Raw genomic sequence first — 21,545 nt, 5'->3', positions numbered from 1 at the left:
AGAAAACTGTGGGTATATGTGACCCATTTAACAAAAAGGAAAACATGGATTCATAAGGCATATCACTCGGTATTCTCTTGTCACGGATGAGAGTGGGGGAAACCCTCATCCGTGCGATGTTAAGGATAAGGAAGCTGTTAGGCCTGGACAACAGAATTAGGGAGCAAGTCACCTCCTAACGCATCCCTAAATCTGACCCTGACTCCTAGCTGTATGAGCCAACCCTGAAGGTAGGAGGACTCATACTCAGGAACCTCGGGTCCCTACTAGCCCTCAAGGGATCCCTGAACTAGGAGCTGGGTAAGACAACCTGTTCCTCCTTGACTCGGACAAACAGGAGTCTAAACTTGCCAAACTGCAAGGAAGGGGAAACATAAACAGCCTATGGATATGGCAGGTGAGTAAAACCACTTCCACCCCTACCTGCCACAGACACACTGACTGGATCCCGTGCTCAAATGCTGACGTCCACACCAAACATAGAAAGGACATAGCACACACACAGAAACACACAGGAACCCAGATCCATAGCTGCAGAAAGAATAGACACCACACACACATAAAGTAACATCGTGACATAATATTTATGACCACAAGGGTGGCCCTCACTGGCAGATGGATCTAAGAGACCACAAGGATGACTCCAGCTTACTGCAAGGCTGGAGTACCCCTCAGCTACAGGTCTCAGCAGAGACTAAATAGCCCAAATGGCCACACCCACACAAACACACACTGGAAAGGGAATTAACCCTTCCAAGGCCAGACAGGGTAGTGAAGCCACTTAAAGGGAAAAGCACAAACAAGCATTCCACTGCACCTGTTTCCACCGGCAACGGCATGGGTGGCAACCATGTCCTGGGGAACAGCCAGCAGGCTGAGACACTGCCACCAGATGCACACAACACCACATGTTGCCGCGGACAACCGCAAGTGAAGGGAGGTGTCACAGGGCACACATACATAAACCTCGTGCACCACAAACAGGGAAAGTGCACACATACAAAGACAGATTGTCAGGTGGAACTGCCTGCCCTTGACAGCAAGCTGCCTAGCTCAGGCTTTTATACTGCCAATACTATTATGTTGCCAGCGGCTACCAAACATGAGGCAACATACTGCAGCCCTTACCTGTGATTGAGGACAAAACCAGACCGCAGGCGACTCACGCGGTGCCAGGAGTCACGACCATGACAATGGTCGTGACATCTCTTCATACTCTTGCATCTCTTCATACTTCATGCAGCTATGGAGTTTACTGTGGCATAAGGATATTAGAATGCAGGTTAAGGAGGGGTTGGTAGATCCTGAAGGGTGTTTTGTGGTATTGAATTGTATAATTGCCAATAAGGCCTGGATTATAGCAAATGTTTATATACCTCACCCATTTAAAATGGATGCCCTATTAAAAATATATGAGTTTTCACTAAACCGAGCATAACAGTTTGTCACGGATAGATATGGCACTTATAGATTACAGTACAATTCACGAAATCACTAAGGTTGAGTACACACAGCATGGTATTTCAGACCACAGTCCAATGGTGGTAAATATAAGGGATACAGGTGAAAAGAAAGAAGTTAGGATTAGAATTAAATTAGGTTGGATAGATATTAATGGAAATCACGAAAAATAAATATGAACTTCAAGAATATTTTGACACTAACGTAGGTACTACGGCAGACACTAAGATTGTATGGGAGGCAGGTAAAGCTTATACGAGAGGGATACTTATGAATCACATAGCTATCTGTAAAAAAGAAAAAAGGCAACAGATACGAAAATTAGAACAGGAGCTAGATATAACAGAAAGGGAATATACCGCTAACCCAATAGAGGGAAACTTCCAGACATAGAGAGATAAACATATGTATATAAAGTGAATGGGCACTCTGATAGATGGAGTCACATACAGAATTAATACCAGATTTATCCAATTTAATAATACAATAGAACACTATAAGTATAAAATCCTAGCATAGATTACCATAAAAAATAAAATACAAAACTTAAAATATTAGCACTGTATGGTACTGTAATATACTGAATAATATTGGCTGATGTTAATCCGACAATTAATATCCTCACAATTGTTCGATGGATTTATACAATGTTCATGTGGAAAAAAGGAAGAAAAAAGAAAGTCCGGAGTTCCTCAATATGATTATGAATGAAGATTATTATACAGACTCATAGTGATCTTTGCAGAAAAATGATGATGGTAGCAATTGATATTGTTATTTTCAATATACGATGGTATATGTTAGTGATACCGCACTCAGACGGTTTCTATATAGATCTTTCCCAAAGAAAAAGGATGACAGCAAGCAATGCTTGCACAAATTTTGCTCAGCTCTCGGTATGAGCAGCTATTACTCACAGTTAGCAGCTTCGGTTCGTGGCGTCCCACGAGCTGTCCTTAAGTGGTGAGATTGCTTCTTTCTTGGGAATTTTTCATACGGTTGGTATACCGAATCTTTGTTCTTTCTATTGGAACACGGCTGTGTGGAACTGTAACACACGCGGTCTCAATATTTGAGCTGACTTCCTTTGGCGTTCCATGTGTCTCCGAATGTATGGAGCTTCAGTGTTTGCTGAAATACCTGCTATAGGACCGGTAGTTTGCAGGCTGTGGATACCACCAGTGGATTTCTTTAGTGAAGCGCTTCACTTGTGGGCCATCTAGTCGATGTTATCCAACATATGTCCGGCTATTTGAGTCTGATGACCGAAGGTTACCGCCAGACGCGTTTCGGGGACTATACTCGTCTCCTTCCTCAGTGGCTATGTTCGGTCTCTGTATGTGGCCGGATTTTATACGTTTCCTCTCTGGATTGTCTGGAAAAAGTGGACTGAAAATCCATGGTGAGTCAATGTTAGAATGTCTTTGTAATTGGCTCACCCTGTCAGTGCGGTATATGTGCGTCTTTCTATGATTTCAGAGGGGTCTGTGTCTCTTATTTCTCCAGTTTCTGTGCGTTATATGCAATCAGTTTGTGACATTTGTATAGCTCATTGTATCTAAAATAATAGATTGTTCGAATATTTATTCGGCATTATAAAAAGTTGCCAATTCATGTAAAATACAGTCTGGGATAGGTATCAATGTAAGATCAATATAAAAAGTGCGATCAATGTCTAAAATCATTGCAATATATATTTATAAAATGTTTATACACAGTCATTCTCAAAGTTTCTAGACAATAATTTAAAAGAATATTTTTAAAAAATATATATATGCATCATATATGGTTTTGAGTGTATATTAATTGTCTACCATATTCTGTTGTTCTATTTGTTCTTTTTTCATTGCGGGCAAACTCCATAGACATTGTGGACATGTCATTTTCCCATATATTCCAAACTATTTATCTGGTGATCTCCTATTTCGTCCTAGATTCCTACCGCTGCGGTTGTCTTGCGGTATATATGCGTTTTGAATATATAGACCTTTATCTAAAATCTTTCTTTATTTCTCCGAACTGGAATTGCTAGCTATTATCTAGCGCTATATCTATCATATAGGATATCTATTTAATCTGGATACTTTTCAATGACTGATTTCATGCAAAATTAAGTGCAAGTTTAATAATACTATAACAATTCTCGGCAATATATATCTATTTCTAATGGATATTTCTAGTGTATCAATTATGTGACAACTCGTAGTGTGGTCGTGATACTATATATTAATGATACTATATATTGATACATGCTATAATTATATTGTGTTTTTATATTTTTATAAATTTGTTTTTGTTTTAATTTTATTATTTTTTATTTTCATTAGGTAAATACCTGTGAGTTATCTATTACCAAAGTGTCCCAAAAATTATGTGAGTCTCTATAAGTGACTATATTCCTATAAAGTTGTTAAATATAGGTCTATATATTTATAAAATCCTAAATAGATGTATTTTTATTCTTTTACAATTAGTCCTACATTTGTGATAGTTATAATGATGATGATAATTGAGTGATGGGGGTCACAGTGCTAGGCTAAAAACAGCCTGACTGTGGTCCCCCATTCCACCAGGGCATCCATCTCTTCATAGGAAGCCGAATATCTCTAGTTCGGCGTTTAAACCGTCTGGCACCAGGCTGCCAAAGTCAAAAATCCTTCTGGACTCTGCTCTCGACATTCTTGCTACATGGTCTCCTCCTCTCCAATCGCATGTTATTTGTTCCAATGCTACAAAACTCAGGTATTTGGGGTCTTTATTGTGTACCAATTTGAAGTGCTTAGATAGTGTATGTTTCTCATAGCCTTTTTTTATGTTGTTGATGTGTTCGGCTATTCTGACTTTCAATGATCTTTTTGTTCTTCCAATATATTGTTTGGAGCAGGTGCATTGTATTAAATAAATCACATTGGAAGTGCTACATGTCATGAAGTTTTTTATTTATCATACAAATGAGTTTTGTGTTGATTGCACTTTGGTGGTTTTTCTGGGAAACGATGTATTTTTGCAGTTGATGCAGCTTCCACATCTATGGAAGCCACTCATATTCAGCCATGTATTGATCGATTGATTTTCTTTTTTATGATGTTTGATTGAGGGAGCTATTTTGAGTCCTAAATTTGGAGCTTTGGTATATACTATCTCAGGGGCCATAGGGATGAGAGAACCTATGACTTTATCTTTCTTAATATGATGCCAATGTTTCCTTATAATTCTCTCAATGGATTTATGCTGTGCATTATAAGGGAGTATTATGCGAAGTGTATCTTCATCTCGTTTATTCTTTATTTTCCCTAAGTCCGGAGAAAAGAATGTAGTCCTGTCTAAATTTCTTGCTTTGTTTAATGCGTCATCTAACAGTTTTTCAGGATAATTTTTAAGTTGGAATTCTGACCTCATCTTAATGGCTTCTTCTTCAAATTTATCCCTATCAGTGCAATTCCTTTTAATTCTTCGGAACTGTCCGTACGGTATATTTAGCAACCATGTTGGTAAATGGCAGCTAGAATAGGGTATAAAACCTTTTAAATTATTGTCTAGAAACTTTGAGAATGACTGTGTATAAACATTTTATAAATATGTATTGCAATGATTTTAGACATTGATCGCACTTTTTATATTGATCTTACATTGATACCTATCCCAGACTGTATTTTACATGAATTGGCAACTTTTTATAATGCCGAATAAATATTCGAACAATCTATTATTTTAGATACAATGAGCTATACAAATGTCACAAATAGAGTTGAGCGAACACCTGGATGTTCGGGTTCGAGAAGTTCGGCCGAACATCCCGGAAATGTTCGGGTTCGGGATCCGAACCCGACCCGAACTTCGTCCCGAACCCGAACCCCATTGAAGTCAATGGGGACCCGAACTTTTCGGCACTAAAAAGGCTGTAAAACAGCCCAGGAAAGAGCTAGAGGGCTGCAAAAGGCAGCAACATGTAGGTAAATCCCCTGCAAACAAATGTGGATAGGGAAATGAATTAAAATAAAAATTAAATAAATAAAAATTAACCAAAATCAATTGGAGAGAGGTTCCATAGCAGAGAATCTGGCTTCCCGTCACCCACCACTGGAACAGTCCATTCTCAGATATTTAGGCCCCGGCACCCAGGCAGAGGAGAGAGGTCCCGTAACAGAGAATCTGTCTTCATGTCAGCAGAGAATTAGTCTGCATGTCATAGCAGAGAATGAGGCTTCACGTCAGCCACCACTGCAACAGTCCATTGGCATATATTTAGGCCCAGCACCCAGGCAGAGGAGGGAGGTCCCGTAACAGAGAATCTGTCTTCATGTCAGCAGAGAATCAGTCTGCATGTCATAGCAGAGAATGAGGCTTCACGTCAGCCACCACTGCAACAGTCCATTGGCATATATTTAGGCCCAGCACACACACAGGCAGAGGAGAGAGGTCCCGTAACAGAGAATCTGGCTTCATGTCAGCAGAGAATCAGTCTGCATGTCATAGCAGAGAATGAGGCTTCACGTCAGCCACCACTGCAACAGTCCATTGGCATATATTTAGGCCCAGCACACAGGCAGAGGAGAGAGGTCCCGTAACAGAGAATCTGGCTTCATGTCAGCAGAGAATCAGTCTGCATGTCATAGCAGAGAATGAGGCTTCACGTCAGCCACCACTGCAACAGTCCATTGGCATATATTTAGGCCCAGCACCCAGGCAGAGGAGGGAGGTCCCGTAACAGAGAATCTGTCTTCATGTCAGCAGAGAATTAGTCTGCATGTCATAGCAGAGAATGAGGCTTCACGTCAGCCACCACTGCAACAGTCCATTGGCATATATTTAGGCCCAGCACCCAGGCAGAGGAGAGAGGTCCCGTAACAGAGAATCTGTCTTCATGTCAGCAGAGAATTAGTCTGCATGTCATAGCAGAGAATGAGGCTTCACGTCAGCCACCACTGCAACAGTCCATTGGCATATATTTAGGCCCAGCACACACACAGGCAGAGGAGAGAGGTCCCGTAACAGAGAATCTGGCTTCATGTCAGCAGAGAATCAGTCTGCATGTCATAGCAGAGAATGAGGCTTCACGTCAGCCACCACTGCAACAGTCCATTGGCATATATTTAGGCCCAGCACCCAGGCAGAGGAGGGAGGTCCCGTAACAGAGGATCTGGCTTCATGTCAGCAGAGAATCAGTCTGCATGTCATAGCAGAGAATGAGGCTTCACGTCAGCCACCACTGCAACAGTCCATTGGCATATATTTAGGCCCAGCACACACACAGGCAGAGGAGAGAGGTCCCGTAACAGAGGATCTGGCTTCATGTCAGCAGAGAATCAGTCTGCATGTCATAGCAGAGAATCAGGCTTCACGTCAGCCACCACTGCAACAGTCCATTGTCATAAATTTAGGCCCAGCACCCAGGCAGAGGAGAGAGGTCCCGTAACAGAGAATCTGGCTTCATGTCAGCAGAGAATCAGTCTTCATATCATAGCAGAGAATCAGGCTTCACGTCACCCACCACTGCAACAGTCCATTGGCATATATTTAGGCCTAGCACACAGGCAGAGCAGAGAGGTCCCGTAACAGACAATCTGGCTTCATGACAGCAGAGAATCAGTCTGCATGTCATAGCAGAGAATCAGGCTTCACGTCACCCACCACTGTAAGAGTCAATTTTCATAAATTTAGGCCCAGAACCCAGGCAGAGGAGAAAGGTCCCGTAACAGACAATCTGGCTTCATGTCAGCAGAGAATCAGTCTTCATATCATAGCAGAGAATCAGGCTTCACGTCACCCACCACTGCAACAGTCCATTGGCATATATTTAGGCCTAGCACACAGGCAGAGCAGAGAGGTCCCGTAACAGACAATCTGGCTTCATGACAGCAGAGAATCAGTCTGCATGTCATAGCAGAGAATCAGGCTTCACGTCAGCCACCACTGCAACAGTCCATTGTCATAAATTTAGGCCCAGCACCCAGGCAGAGGAGAGAGGTCCCGTAACAGAGGATCTGGCTTCATGTCAGCAGAGAATCAGTCTGCATGTCATAGCAGAGAATGAGGCTTCACGTCAGCCACCACTGCAACAGTCCATTGTCATAAATTTAGGCCCAGCATCCAGGCAGAGGAGAGAGGTCCCGTAAAAGAGGATCTGGCTTCATGTCAGCAGAGAATCAGTCTGCATGTCATAGCAGAGAATGAGGCTTCACGTCAGCCACCACTGCAACAGTCCATTGTCATAAATTTAGGCCCAGCACCCAGGCAGAGGAGAGAGGTCCCGTAACAGAGGATCTGGCTTCATGTCAGCAGAGAATCAGTCTGCATGTCATAGCAGAGAATGAGGCTTCACGTCAGCCACCACTGCAACAGTCCATTGTCATAAATTTAGGCCCAGCACCCAGGCAGAGGAGAGAGGTCCCGTAACAGACAATCTGGCTTCATGTCAGCAGAGAATTAGTCTGCATGTCATAGCAGAGAATGAGGCTTCACGTCAGCCACCACTGCAACAGTCCATTGGCATATATTTAGGCCTAGCACACAGGCAGAGGAGAGAGGTCCCGTAACAGACAATCTGGCTTCATGTCAGCAGAGAATCAGTCTGCATGTCATAGCAGAGAATGAGGCTTCACGTCACCCACCACTGCAACAGTCCATTGGCATATATTTAGGCCTAGCACACAGGCAGAGCAGAGAGGTCCCGTAACAGACAATCTGGCTTCATGACAGCAGAGAATCAGTCTGCATGTCATAGCAGAGAATGAGGCTTCACGTCACCCACCACTGCAACAGTCCATTGGCATATATTTAGGCCTAGCACACAGGCAGAGCAGAGAGGTCCCGTAACAGACAATCTGGCTTCATGACAGCAGAGAATCAGTCTGCATGTCATAGCAGAGAATGAGGCTTCACGTCAGCCACCACTGCAACAGTCCATTGGCATATATTTAGGCCTAGCACACAGGCAGAGCAGAGAGGTCCCGTAACAGACAATCTGGCTTCATGTCAGCAGAGAATCAGTCTGCATGTCATAGCAGAGAATCAGGCTTCACGTCAGCCACCACTGCAACAGTCCATTGTCATAAATTTAGGCCCAGCACCCAGGCAGAGGAGAGAGGTCCCGTAACAGACAATCTGGCTTCATGTCAGCAGAGAATTAGTCTGCATGTCATAGCAGAGAATCAGGCTTCATGTCAGCCACCACTGCAACAGTCCATTGGCATATATTTAGGCCTAGCACACAGGCAGAGGAGAGGTTCATTCAACTTTGGGTAGCCTCGCAATATAATGGTAAAATGAAAATAAAAATAGGATTGAATGAGGAAGTGCCCTGGAGTCCAATAATATATGGTTATGGGGAGGTAGTTAATGTCTAATCTGGACAAGGGACGGACAGGTCCTGTGGGATCCATGCCTGGTTCATTTTTATGAACGTCAGCTTGTCCACATTGGCTGTAGACAGGCGGCTGCGTTTGTCTGTATTGACGCCCCCTGCCGTGCTGAATACACGTTCAGACAAAACGCTGGCTGCCGGGCAGGCCAGCACCTCCAAGGCATAAAAGGCTAGCTCTGGCCACGTGGACAATTTAGAGACCCAGAAGTTGAATGGGGCCGAACCATCAGTCAGTACGTGGAGGGGTGTGCACACGTACTGTTCCACCATGTTAGTGAAATGTTGCCTCCTGCTAACACGTTGCGTATCAGGTGGTGGTGCAGTTAGCTGTGGCGTGTTGACAAAAGTTTTCCACATCTCTGCCATGCTAACCCTGCCCTCAGAGGAGCTGGCCGTGACACAGCTGCCTTGGCGACCTCTTGCTCCTCCTCTGCCTTGGCCTTGGGCTTCCACTTGTTCCCCTGTGACATTTGGGAATGCTCTCAGTAGCGCGTCTACCAACGTGCGCTTGTACTCGCGCATCTTCCTATCACGCTCCAGTGCAGGAAGTAAGGTGGGCACATTGTCTTTGTAGCGTGGATCCAGCAGGGTGGCAACCCAGTAGTCCGCACAGGTTAAAATGTGGGCAACTCTGCTGTCGTTGCGCAGGCACTGCAGCATGTAGTCGCTCATGTGTGCCAGGCTGCCCAGGGATAAGGACAAGCTGTCCTCTGTGGGAGGCGTATCGTCATCGTCCTGCCTTTCCCCCCAGCCACGCACCAGTGATGGACCCGAGCTGCGTTGGGTGCCACCCCGCTGTGACCATGCTTCATCCTCATCCTCCTCCACCTCCTCCTCATCCTCGTCCTCCAGTAGTGGGCCCTGTCTGGCCACATTTGTACCTGGCCTCTGCTGTTGCCAAAAACCTCCCTCTGAGTCACTTCGAAGAGACTGGCCTGAAAGTGCTAAAAATGACCCCTCTTCCTCCTCCTCCTCCTCCTGGGCCACCTCCTCTTCCATCATCGCCCTAAGTGTTTTCTCAAGGAGACATAGAAGTGGTATTGTAACGCTGATAACGGTGTCATCGCCACTGGCCATGTTGGTGGAGTACTCGAAACAGCGCAACAGGGCACACAGGTCTCGCATGGAGGCCCAGTCATTGGTGGTGAAGTGGTGCTGTTCTGTAGTGCGACTGACCCGTGCGTGCTGCAGCTGAAACTCCACTATGGCCTGCTGCTGCTCGCACAGTCTGTCCAGCATGTGCAAGGTGGAGTTCCACCTGGTGGGCACGTCGCATATGAGGCGGTGAGCGGGAAGGCCGAAGTTACGCTGTAGCGCAGACAGGCGAGCAGCAGCAGGATGTGAACGCCGGAAGCGCGAACAGACGGCCCGCACTTTATGCAGCAGCTCTGACATGTCGGGGTAGTTGTGAATGAACTTCTGCACCACCAAATTCAGCACATGCGCCAAGCAAGGGATGTGCGTCAAATTGGCTAGTCCCAGAGCTGCAACGAGATTTCGCCCATTATCACACACCACCAGGCCGGGCTTGAGGCTCACCGGCAGCAACCACTCGTCGGTCTGTTGTTCTATACCCCGCCACAACTCCTGTGCGGTGTGGGGCCTGTCCCCCAAACATATGAGTTTCAGAATGGCCTGCTGACGTTTACCCCGGGCTGTGCTGAAGTTGGTGGTGAAGGTGTGTGGCTGACTGGATGAGCAGGTGGAAGAAGAGGAGGAGGAAGCCGAGAAGGAGGAGGTGGCAACAGGAGGCAAAGAATGTTGCCCTGCGATCCTTGGCGGCGGAAGGACGTGCGCCAAACAGCTCTCCGCCTGGGGCCCAGCTGCCACTACATTTACCCAGTGTGCAGTTAGGGAGATATAGCGTCCCTGGCCGTGCTTACTGGTCCACGTATCTGTGGTTAGGTGGACCTTGCCACAGATGGCGTTGCGCAGTGCACACTTGATTTTATCGGATACTTGGTTGTGCAGGGAAGGCACGGCTCTCTTGGAGAAGTAGTGCCGGCTGGGAACAACATACTGTGGGACAGCAAGCGACATGAGCTGTTTGAAGCTGTCTGTGTCCACCAGCCTAAATGACAGCATTTCATAGGCCAGTAGTTTAGAAATGCTGGCATTCAGGGCCAGGGATCGAGGGTGGCTAGGTGGGAATTTACGCTTTCTATCAAATGTTTGTGAGATGGAGAGCTGAACGCTGGCGTGTGACATGGTTGAGACGCTTGGTGACGGAGGTGGTGGTGGTGGTGTTGGTGGTACATCCCCTGTTTGCTGGGCGGCAGGTGCCAACGTTCCTCCAGAGGCGGAGGAAGAGGCCGAGGCGGCAGCAGCAGAATAGGCCGAGGCGGCAGCAGCAGAAGAGGTAGCAGGGGGAGCCTGAGTGACTTCCTTGGTTTTAAGGTGTTTACTCCACTGCAGTTCATGCTTTGCATGCAGGTGCCTGGTCATGCAGGTTGTGCTCAGGTTCAGAACGTTAATGCCTCGCTTCAGGCTCTGATGGCACAGCGTGCAAACCACTCGGGTCTTGTCGTCAGCACATTGTTTGAAGAAGTGCCATGCCAGGGAACTCCTTGAAGCTGCCTTTGGGGTGCTCGGTCCCAGATGGCGGCGGTCAGTAGCAGGCGGAGTCTCTTGGCGGCGGGTGTTCTGCTTTTGCCCACTGCTCCCTCTTTTGCTACGCTGTTGGCTCGGTCTCACCACTGCCTCTTCCTCCGAACTGTGAAAGTCAGTGGCACGACCTTCATTCCATGTGGGGTCTAGGACCTCATCGTCCCCTGCATCGTCTTCCACCCAGTCTTGATCCCTGACCTCCTGTTCGGTCTGCACACTGCAGAAAGACGCAGCAGTTGGCACCTGTGTTTCGTCATCATCAGAGACGTGCTGAGGTGGTATTCCCATGTCCTCATCATCAGGAAACATAAGTGGTTGTGCGTCAGTGCATTCTATGTCTTTCACCGCTGGGGAAGGGCTAGGTGGATGCCCTTGGGAAACCCTGCCAGCGGAGTCTTCAAACAGCATAAGAGACTGCTGCATAACTTGAGGCTGAGACAGTTTCCCTGGTATGCATGGGGGTGATGTGACAGACTGATGGGGTTGGTTTTCAGGCGCCATCTGTGCGCTTTCTGCAGAAGACTGGGTGGGAGATAATGTGAACGTGCTGGATCCACTGTCGGCCACCCAATTGACTAATGCCTGTACCTGCTCAGGCCTTACCATCCTTAGAACGGCATTGGGCCCCACCATATATCGCTGTAAATTCTGGCGGCTACTGGGACCTGAGGTAGTTGGTACACTAGGACGTGTGGATGTGGCAGAACGGCCACGTCCTCTCCCAGCACCAGAGGGTCCACTAACACCACCACGACCATGTCCACGTCCGCGTCCCTTACTAGATGTTTTTCTCATTGTTATGGTTCACCACAACAACAAATATATTATTTGGCCCAATGTATTGTATTCAAATTCAGCGGGATATAAATTTGAGGCCTAGTATTTAGGCGCTGGGTGACCGGTATGGATTTAGTGACAGAATTAGACTTGGAAATGCACAGAAGCGTGTGTGTGAAGTTATTCTGAATGACCCTATGTGCACCTTGAATATTATATACCCTTTTAGGGATAGATTTCAAATAGCTCTGATATAGCAGAAACCACTAAATTATGAAATTGCTAAATTGGGAATTGTATTTCAACCCAGAACAAGAAATGTGCTTGAACGGACACTAAATAACTCGCCCAGCTACAGCACTAGGGACAGATTTAGCAGGATATAAATTTGAGGCCTAGTATTTAGGCGCTGGGTGACAGGTATGGGTTTAGTGACAGAATTAGACTTGGAAATGCACAGTAGCGTGTGTGTGAAGTTATTCTGAATGACCCTATGTGCACCTTGAATATTATATACCCTTTTAGGGATAGATTTCAAATAGCTCTGATATAGCAGAAACCACTAAATTATGAAATTGCTAAATTGGGAATTGTATTTCAACCCAGAACAAGAAATGTGCTTGAACGGACACTAAATAACTCGCCCAGCTACAGCACTAGGGACAGATTCAGCGGGATATAAATTTGAGGCCTAGTATTTAGGCGCTGGTTGACAGGTATGGGTTTAGTGACAGAATTAGACTTGGAAATACACAGTAGCGGGTGTGTGTGAAGTTATTCTGAATGACCCAATGTGCACCTTGAATATTATATACCCTTTTAGGGATAGATTTCAAATAGCTCTGATACAGCAGAAACCACTAAATTATGAAATTGCTAAATTGGGAATTGTATTTCAACCCAGAACAAGAAATGTGCTTGAACGGACACTAAATAACTCGCCCAGCTACAGCACTAGGGACAGATTTAGCTGGATATAAATTTGAGGCCTAGTATTTAGGCGCTGGGTGACAGGTATGGGTTTAGTGACAGAATTAGACTTGGAAATACACAGTAGCGGGTGTGTGTGAAGTTATTCTGAATGACCCAATGTGCACCTTGAATATTATATACCCTTTTAGGGATAGATTTCAAATAGCTCTGATATAGCAGAAACCACTAAATTATGAAATTGCTAAATTGGGAATTGTATTTCAACCCAGAACAAGAAATGTGCTTGAACGGACACTAAATAACTCGCCCAGCTACAGCACTAAGGACAGATTTAGCTGGATATAAATTTGAGGCCTAGTATTTAGGCGCTGGGTGACCGGTATGGATTTAGTGACAGAATTAGACTGGGATATGGCCAAAAAATAAACAGACTATTGCTGGTTAAATGCACTTGGTGTGACAGCTTCACCCTGATGTAGGCTTTAGCCAAAAAACAACCACACCATTGAGGGTTAAATGCACTTGGTGACAGGCGCAGCTTGCCCCTGATTTAGTATATGGCCAAAAAATGAACAGACTATTGCTGGTTAAATGCACTTGGTGTGACAGCTTCACCCTGATGTAGGCTTTAGCCAAAAAACAACCACACCATTGAGGGTTAAATGCACTTGGTCGCAGCTTGTGCTGGCGCACCACAAGACACAAAATGGCCGCCGATCACCCCAGAAAAATGTGACTGACAAACGGTCTGTGCAGCCTAAAAACAGTGAGCAATTGAGGATCAGCAGCTCAATGATCCACAGCTGCAGATCGATCAGTTAATCAAGTCCTTTGGAGGAGTTAATCTGCCTAATCTCGCCCTACTGTCGCAGCCGCAACCTCTCCCTACGCTAATCAGAGCAGAGTGACGGGCGGCGCTATGTGACTCCAGCTTAAATAGAGGCTGGGTCACATGGTGCTCTGGCCAATCACAGCCATGCCAATAGTAGGCATGGCTGTGATGGCCTCTTGGGGCAAGTAGTATGACGCTTGTTGATTGGCTGCTTTGCAGCCTTTCAAAAAGCGCCAAGAAAGCGTCACAAAAGCGCGAAGAAAGCGACGAACACCGAACCCGAACCCGGACTTTTACGAAAATGTCCGGGTTCGGGTCCGTGTCACGGACACCCCAAAATTCGGTACGAACCCGAACTATACAGTTCGAGTTCGCTCATCCCTAGTCACAAACTGATTGCATATAACGCACAGAAACTGGAGAAATAAGAGACACAGACCCCTCTGAAATCATAGAAAGACGCACATATACCGCACTGACAGGGTGAGCCAATTACAAAGACATTCTAACATTGACTCACCATGGATTTTCAGTCCACTTTTTCCAGACAATCCAGAGAGGAAACGTATAAAATCCGGCCACATACAGAGACCGAACATAGCCACTGAGGAAGGAGACGAGTATAGTCCCCGAAACGCGTCTGGCGGTAACCTTCGGTCATCAGACTCAAATAGCCGGACATATGTTGGATAACATCGACTAGATGGCCCACAAGTGAAGCGCTTCACTAAAGAAATCCACTGGTGGTATCCACAGCCTGCAAACTACCGGTCTATAGCAGGTATTTCAGCAAACACTGAAGCTCCATACATTCGGAGACACATGGAACGCCAAAGGAAGTCAGCTCAAATATTGAGACCGCGTGTGTTACAGTTCCACACAGCCGTGTTCCAATAGAAAGAACAAAGATTCGGTATACCAACCGTATGAAAAATTCCCAAGAAAGAAGCAATCTCACCACTTAAGGACAGCTCGTGGGACGCCACGAACCGAAGCTGCTAACTGTGAGTAATAGCTGCTCATACCGAGAGCTGAGCAAAATTTGTGCAAGCATTGCTTGCTGTCATCCTTTTTCTTTGGGAAAGATCTATATAGAAACCGTCTGAGTGCGGTATCACTAACATATACCATCGTATATTGAAAATAACAATATCAATTGCTACCATCATCATTTTTCTGCAAAGATCACTATGAGTCTGTATAATAATCTTCATTCATAATCATATTGAGGAACTCCGGACTTTCTTTTTTCTTCCTTTTTTCCACATGAACATTGTATAAATCCATCGAACAATTGTGAGGATATTAATTGTCGGATTAACATCAGCCAATATTATTCAGTATATTACAGTACCATACAGTGCTAATATTTTAAGTTTTGTATTTTATTTTTTATGGTAATCTATGCTAGGATTTTATACTTATAGTGTTCTATTGTATTATTAAATTGGATAAATCTGGTATTAATTCTGTATGTGACTCCATCTATCAGAGTGCCCATTCACTTTATATACATTTGTCTAAACCTGGTGAGTAGGGTGTCGCACTAGTTTGGAGCACCTATACATCACCAGCACAGGGGTGAGCCGTCCTATACTTTTCTATAGAGAGATAAACAAGCTGAATACTCAGATACAATGTTTTTATTAGCAGAACAACAAACAGTGAATCATATCCATGACTATTATACCTAGGGGCATACACCAGGAAAGAAGTTGGCCGCTATTGTAGCAGCTCAACGTAAACGCAGTTACATCCAAGGATTGGTAAACAGATCAGGGTGTATAGTAGAAAAACAGGTAGAGAAAAAAGAGATAATAAGAGAATACTTTAAAGATATGTATAAGAGTAGATTAGAGGCCGATTTAAGGGAAATAGAGGAGTTTTTGGATAATATAAAATTGAACGTCCTGGCGACAGTAAAGAAAGGTAATCTTGAAAAAGAGATAAATATTAACGAGATAAAGATAATGCAAAATGTAGGGAAAAATAAATCCCCGGGATTGGACGGAATTCCTTTTGAGGTATATCAAGAATATAAAGAGATATATACACCTAAACTCCTGGATATGTGGAATGCTGCAAGGATAAGTAAAAGACTACCCGATTCCCTGCGGGAGGCGCTGTTTACTCTTATTTTAAAACCAGGGAAGGATCTAACATTGGACACAGGCAGCTCTGTAAGTAGCACCAATCACCACACTACACTACACCCCCCCTGTCACTTATTAACCCCTGATCACCCCATATAGACTCCCTGATCACCCCCCTGTAAGGCTTCATTCAGACGTCCGCATGTCACCTTCTTTTGTTGTTTTAATTCTGCGCTTCCACTTTCCAATTCGGCACTCCTTACTGCGCAAGCCTTGGGACTTAGCCGCCGGCCCTACCAACCCTCTATCCAAATAGATTTTCAATGCTAGGGTGCATATCTATAGACTTGGTCTGCCCTATAGTCAGGGCCTGCTTGTGCGTATGTCGCGGTACATAATTGTTTTTAGTGGGTCCGCGATCATCCCAGCATCCCTGCAGCGAGCTGGTTATCTAACCGCTATAGTTTCTCATACCCTTTCCCATATATATAATGCCCCTGTATGGATCTGGTGTTCTCTGTGCATTGCCAGCGCGACGACTATATTAGGCCTTATATGTATCTTCCTGACAGTGATCACAACTTCTAGATGATGCTTTCTAGAATTGTGAGTGACTAAAGACTCGTATTGGGTGTTTGCCTGATGGCATCCCTACGTCTTGGTTCCACCATTCTTCACCTCTGGATACTTCTCATAATCTATATGCGAGCTTCATAATTGTCACTCATAGATAAGGAGTAATACATTTGTTCGTTGACTCCTATCTTATTTTCGATCATAATCAGTGTGTATTGCGGTCTTCAGGACAGGTTGTAGTACAAACCGGATTCCAAAAAAGTTGGGACACTAAACAAATTGTGAATAAAAACTGAATGCAATGATGTGGAGATGGCAAATGTCAATATTTTATTTGTAATAGAACGTAGATGACAGATCAAACGTTTAATCCGAGTAAATGTATCATTTTAAAGGAAAAATACGTTGATTCAAATTTTCACGTTGTCAACAAATCCCTAAAAAGTTGGGACAAGTAGCAATAAGAGGCTGGAAAAAGTAAATTTGAGCATAACGAAGAGCTGGAAGACCAATTAACACTAATTAGGTCAATTGGCCACATGATTGGGTATAAAAAGAGCTTCTCAGAGTGGCAGTGTCTCTCAGAAGCCAAGATGGGTAGAGGATCACCAATTCCCACAATGTTGCGCAGAAAGATAGTGGAGCAATATCAGAAAGGTGTTACCCAGCGAAACATTGCAAAGACTTTGCATCTATCATCATCAACTGTGCATAACATCATCCGAAGATTCAGAGAATCTGGAACAATCTCTGTGCGTAAGGGTCAAGGCCGTAAAACCATACTGGATGCCCGTGATCTCCGGGCCCTTAAACGACACTGCACCACAAACAGGAATGCTACTGTAAAGGAAATCACAGAATGGGCTCAGGAATACTTCCAGAAACCATTGTCAGTGAACACAATCCACCGTGCCATCCGCCGTTGCCAGCTGAAACTCTACAGTGCAAAGAAGAAGCCATTTCTAAGCAAGATCCACAAGCTCAGGCGTTTTCACTGGGCCAGGGATCATTTAAAATGGAGTGTGGCAAAATGGAAGACTGTTCTGTGGTCAGACGAGTCACGATTCAAAGTTCTTTTTGGAAATCTGGGACGCCCTGTCATCCGGACCAAAGAGGACAAGGACAACCCAAGTTGTTATCAACGCTCAGTTCAGAAGCCTGCATCTCTGATGGTATGGGGTTGCATGAGTGTGTGTGGCATGGGCAGCTTGCATGTCTGGAAAGGCACCATCAATGCAGAAAAATATATTCAGGTTCTAGAACAACATCTGCTCCCATCCAGACGTCATCTCTTTCAGGGAAGACCCTGCATTTTTCAACAAGATAATGCCAGACCACATTCTGCATCAATCACAACATCATGGCTGCGTAGGAGAAGGATCCGGGTACTGAAATGGCCAGTCTGCAGTCCAGATCTTTCACCTATAGAGAACATTTGGCGCATCATAAAGAGGAAGGTGCAACAAAGAAGGCCCAAGACGATTGAACAGTTAGAGGCCTGTATTAGACAAGAATGGGAGAGCATTCCTATTTCTAAACTTGAGAAACTGGTCTCCTCGGTCCCCAGACGTCTGTTGAGTGTTTTAAGAAGAAGGGGAGATGCCACACAGTGGTGAAAATGGCCTTGTCCCAACTTTTTGGGGATTTGTTGACACCATGAAATTCTGATTTAACATATTTTTCCCTTAAAATGGTACATTTTCTCAGTTTAAACTTTTGTTCCGTGATTTATGTTCTATTCTGAATAAAATATTAGAAGTTGGCATCTCCACATCATTGCATTCAGTATTTATTCACGATTTGTATAGTGTCCCAACTTTTTTGGAATCCGGTTTGTATTTTTAATTCACTTGCTGTTTACCCTCCACTAGTTTCCCTACACGACAAAAGGGGTCGTGTACGTCATCAAATGCGAATGTCCCAAACTGTACGTTGGGAAGACCACCCAGGAGCTAAGAGGGAGGATTTCAAGACGCCTGAGCAGCATCAATATGGGGGAGGATACCAGCCTAGCCAGACACATGAGAGAGAAAAGCACAGAGGAAAAAGCACAGACTTTAAATTTTGGGGACTGATGAGGGTAAAATTAGGCCTACGCAAAGGAGATCTAGACAAAAAAACTCCAACAGGAGGAGACAAAATGGATTTACCTGCTTGATAGTCTATCTCCAAGAGGCCTGAACGAAGGGTTCACTTACTCGTCCTTCCTGTAGTTACGACCCCGTCCTAGGAAAAATGAAAAACAAAAATATCAGTAAAGTTAAAACAGCAAATAAAACATTTTCGAAAAAATGGAATAATCCACTCGACGGAAGATCTAGAAAAAGAGAACAAATATGACAAGGAATGAGATCACCTGTGGGAAAAATACCATCATATCTGGAGATTGGAACCATGAAAATATGCGAATAGCCAGGATGACATTAGTGCACACTATATGTGAGCCAAGAGGCTGACATAGGGAAACTAGTGGAGGGTAAACAGCAAGTGAATTAAAAATACTACAACCTGTCCTGAAGGCCGCAATACACACTAACTATGATCGAAAATAAGATAGGAGTCAACGAACAAATGTATTACTCCTTATCTATGAGTGACAATTATGAAGCTCGCATATAGATTATGAGAAGTATCCAGAGGTGAAGAATGGTGGAACCAAGACATAGGGATGCCATCAGGCAAACACCCAATACGAGTCTTTAGTCACTCACAATTCTAGAAAGCATCATCTAGAAGTTGTGATCACTGTCAGGAAGATACATATAAGGCCTAATATAGTCGTCGCGCTGGCAATGCACAGAAAACACCAGATCCATACAGGGGCATTATATATAGGGAAAGGGTATGAGAAATTATAGCGGTTAGATAACCAGCTCGCTGCAGGGATGCTAGGATGATCGCGGACCCACTAAAAACAATTATGTACCGCGACATACGCACAAGCAGGCCCTGACTATAGGGCAGACCAAGTCTATAGATATGCACCCTAGCATTGAAAATCAATTTGGATAGAGGGTTGGTAGCGCCGGCGGCTAAGTCCCAAGACTTGCGCAGTAAGGAGCGCCGAATTGGGAAGTGGAAGCGCAGAATTAAAACAGCAAAGTACGGCGACGTGCGCATACACAGACCCTGTCTATGAGGCTGTTCAACTCCAATGACATGCGCCCTGGCATTGACAACTTACCTGGATGAAGGAGTCAGGACGCATGCGTGGAGCATTGGGTCGGCAGCGCCAGCGACTAAGTCCTATGACATGTGCTGTGTCAAGCGCAGCATTGGGAATCGGAAGCGCTGGGAACCAAGTCGACTGACATGCGCAGTGAGGTGGACTATGGGAAAGGTCTAAGTCCACCACACATGCGCGGCGCAACCCTATGACGCTGGCCAATCAGAAGGTGAAGTGAAGGAAGGCAGAGATATCAGGGGGAGGAGCCCTGAGACGCCACCTATCACTCCCCAATAGTGGATCCTGATCACGCCCACAGGCGAATCTCACAGTAATGACATCACAAAACAAAGGTCTTATAATCCAGCAGGGAGGAGCCACGCTCACACTCTGCCCTAACCCCTGAAGACGCCGGTACACGGCGAAACATGTCGGGGGGCAGAGTGAAGCTCTAGTTTTAATACAGCACATTGTTGCAGCCAAGTAGTGCAGGGACAATTGAAACACAGTGCCTATACTATACTGGCAGCGGGCAGCCACAAAGGCACTAGTGTCTCCTACCCTGAACAAATCTGGTTGGGAAACTCCAAATAAGAAATCAAATAGATGGAAATGGTTGCGATGTACTGGAAATTTTAAATAGTTAGCTATTATTAGTAGTATTAGGAGCATATTAATAAAAGTTAAGTCTTAGGTATATAGGTAGGTGCAGGATTAACAGGTGTAATTTAGTCCCAGGGACACTAGTAATCATGATTTATTGAATAAAACACTGCATCCTGCACTAAAAGGGAAAGTCTAGTCCTTTGAACCCCTTTAATAAGAGCACTAAACCAAAGGGGAGATTTACAAAACATATGTTCAGGAGATGAATTCACTGACTGGTCTGATGTAATGAGGAAACCTCACAATACAACCTCACTAATGCTGGGGGCGCTGTTTTCTCTTCTAGTCTGGTGGGCAATGGATTATCTAAAGAGGAGAAGGAAGCCATAACAAAACTGGAAGAGCAGAAACCAAATATGGAGATCATTTACTAAACTGAGAAGAATCCGGATTCCTCTCAGTGATGAGCAGATAACAGGACTTTGGTGGAGGAGACGTCTTCAGAGGTTTAGTATTAGGAGCGTCTTCTGGTGTATTATGGGTAATATCACTGATCTACAGAAGATAAGGAAATGTCTAATATTATAATAAAGATGATACCAGAAATGTTCTTCTCCAGCTCATTATATGTCCAGTTACTAAATCCCTTCATAATGAGCCCGAATCCAGGCCTATGGGATGTAGCAGCATCTCCTGAAGGTCATGTACGTTGTCAGCAGTATAATACTGGAGGAGGCCGCACATTGCACAGTGTAAATAACTAATCACACAAACTGTTATTTCAGTTTCTATTTTACCTTTTACTTGATGCGACTCCCGGACATACCAGTGTTCACATGATCTGTCTCCTGATCACCAGGACCAATAGTAATGACATGGCGGTGTGCGGTATTTTACTGTACATACACAGTGCGAGTGCTGTGTAAAATGACAAAAATAAGACAAAGGGTATAAAGTGGTCCTAAATGGACTCCTCTTGAGAGGACGCCCAGCTGACAGTTTACACATGAACTACAGTAAGGAACGTACCGTATTTTTCACCCTATAAGACGCACTCCCCCCCCCCCCCCAAAAAAAGTTGGGGGGAATCAAAATGCGTCTTATGTGGTGAATTCTGCAGCCGTCGGGTGT

The 21,545-nt window shown here is 44.8% G+C and overlaps 1 protein-coding gene across 2 annotated transcripts in view; it reads left to right on the top strand.

Annotated features, from left to right (window-relative positions):
- Window positions 1–21,014, top strand: part of LOC122924871 (NACHT, LRR and PYD domains-containing protein 12-like) — a 166,851-nt gene extending 145,837 nt beyond the window's left edge. For both annotated transcript variants that reach the window (XM_044276392.1, XM_044276391.1), the window contains one exon: window positions 20,761–21,014. In XM_044276392.1, the coding sequence (XP_044132327.1) occupies window positions 20,761–20,848 (88 nt within the window). In that variant the 3' untranslated portion in view covers window positions 20,849–21,014. The remainder of the gene's footprint in view (window positions 1–20,760) is intronic.
- The last annotated feature ends 531 nt before the right edge of the window (window positions 21,015–21,545 follow it).

Source organism: Bufo gargarizans, chromosome 1 (genome assembly GCF_014858855.1).
Source record: "Bufo gargarizans isolate SCDJY-AF-19 chromosome 1, ASM1485885v1, whole genome shotgun sequence".
Lineage (NCBI taxonomy): Eukaryota > Metazoa > Chordata > Amphibia > Anura > Bufonidae > Bufo > Bufo gargarizans.
This window is presented reverse-complemented; position numbering and strand designations above follow the sequence as displayed.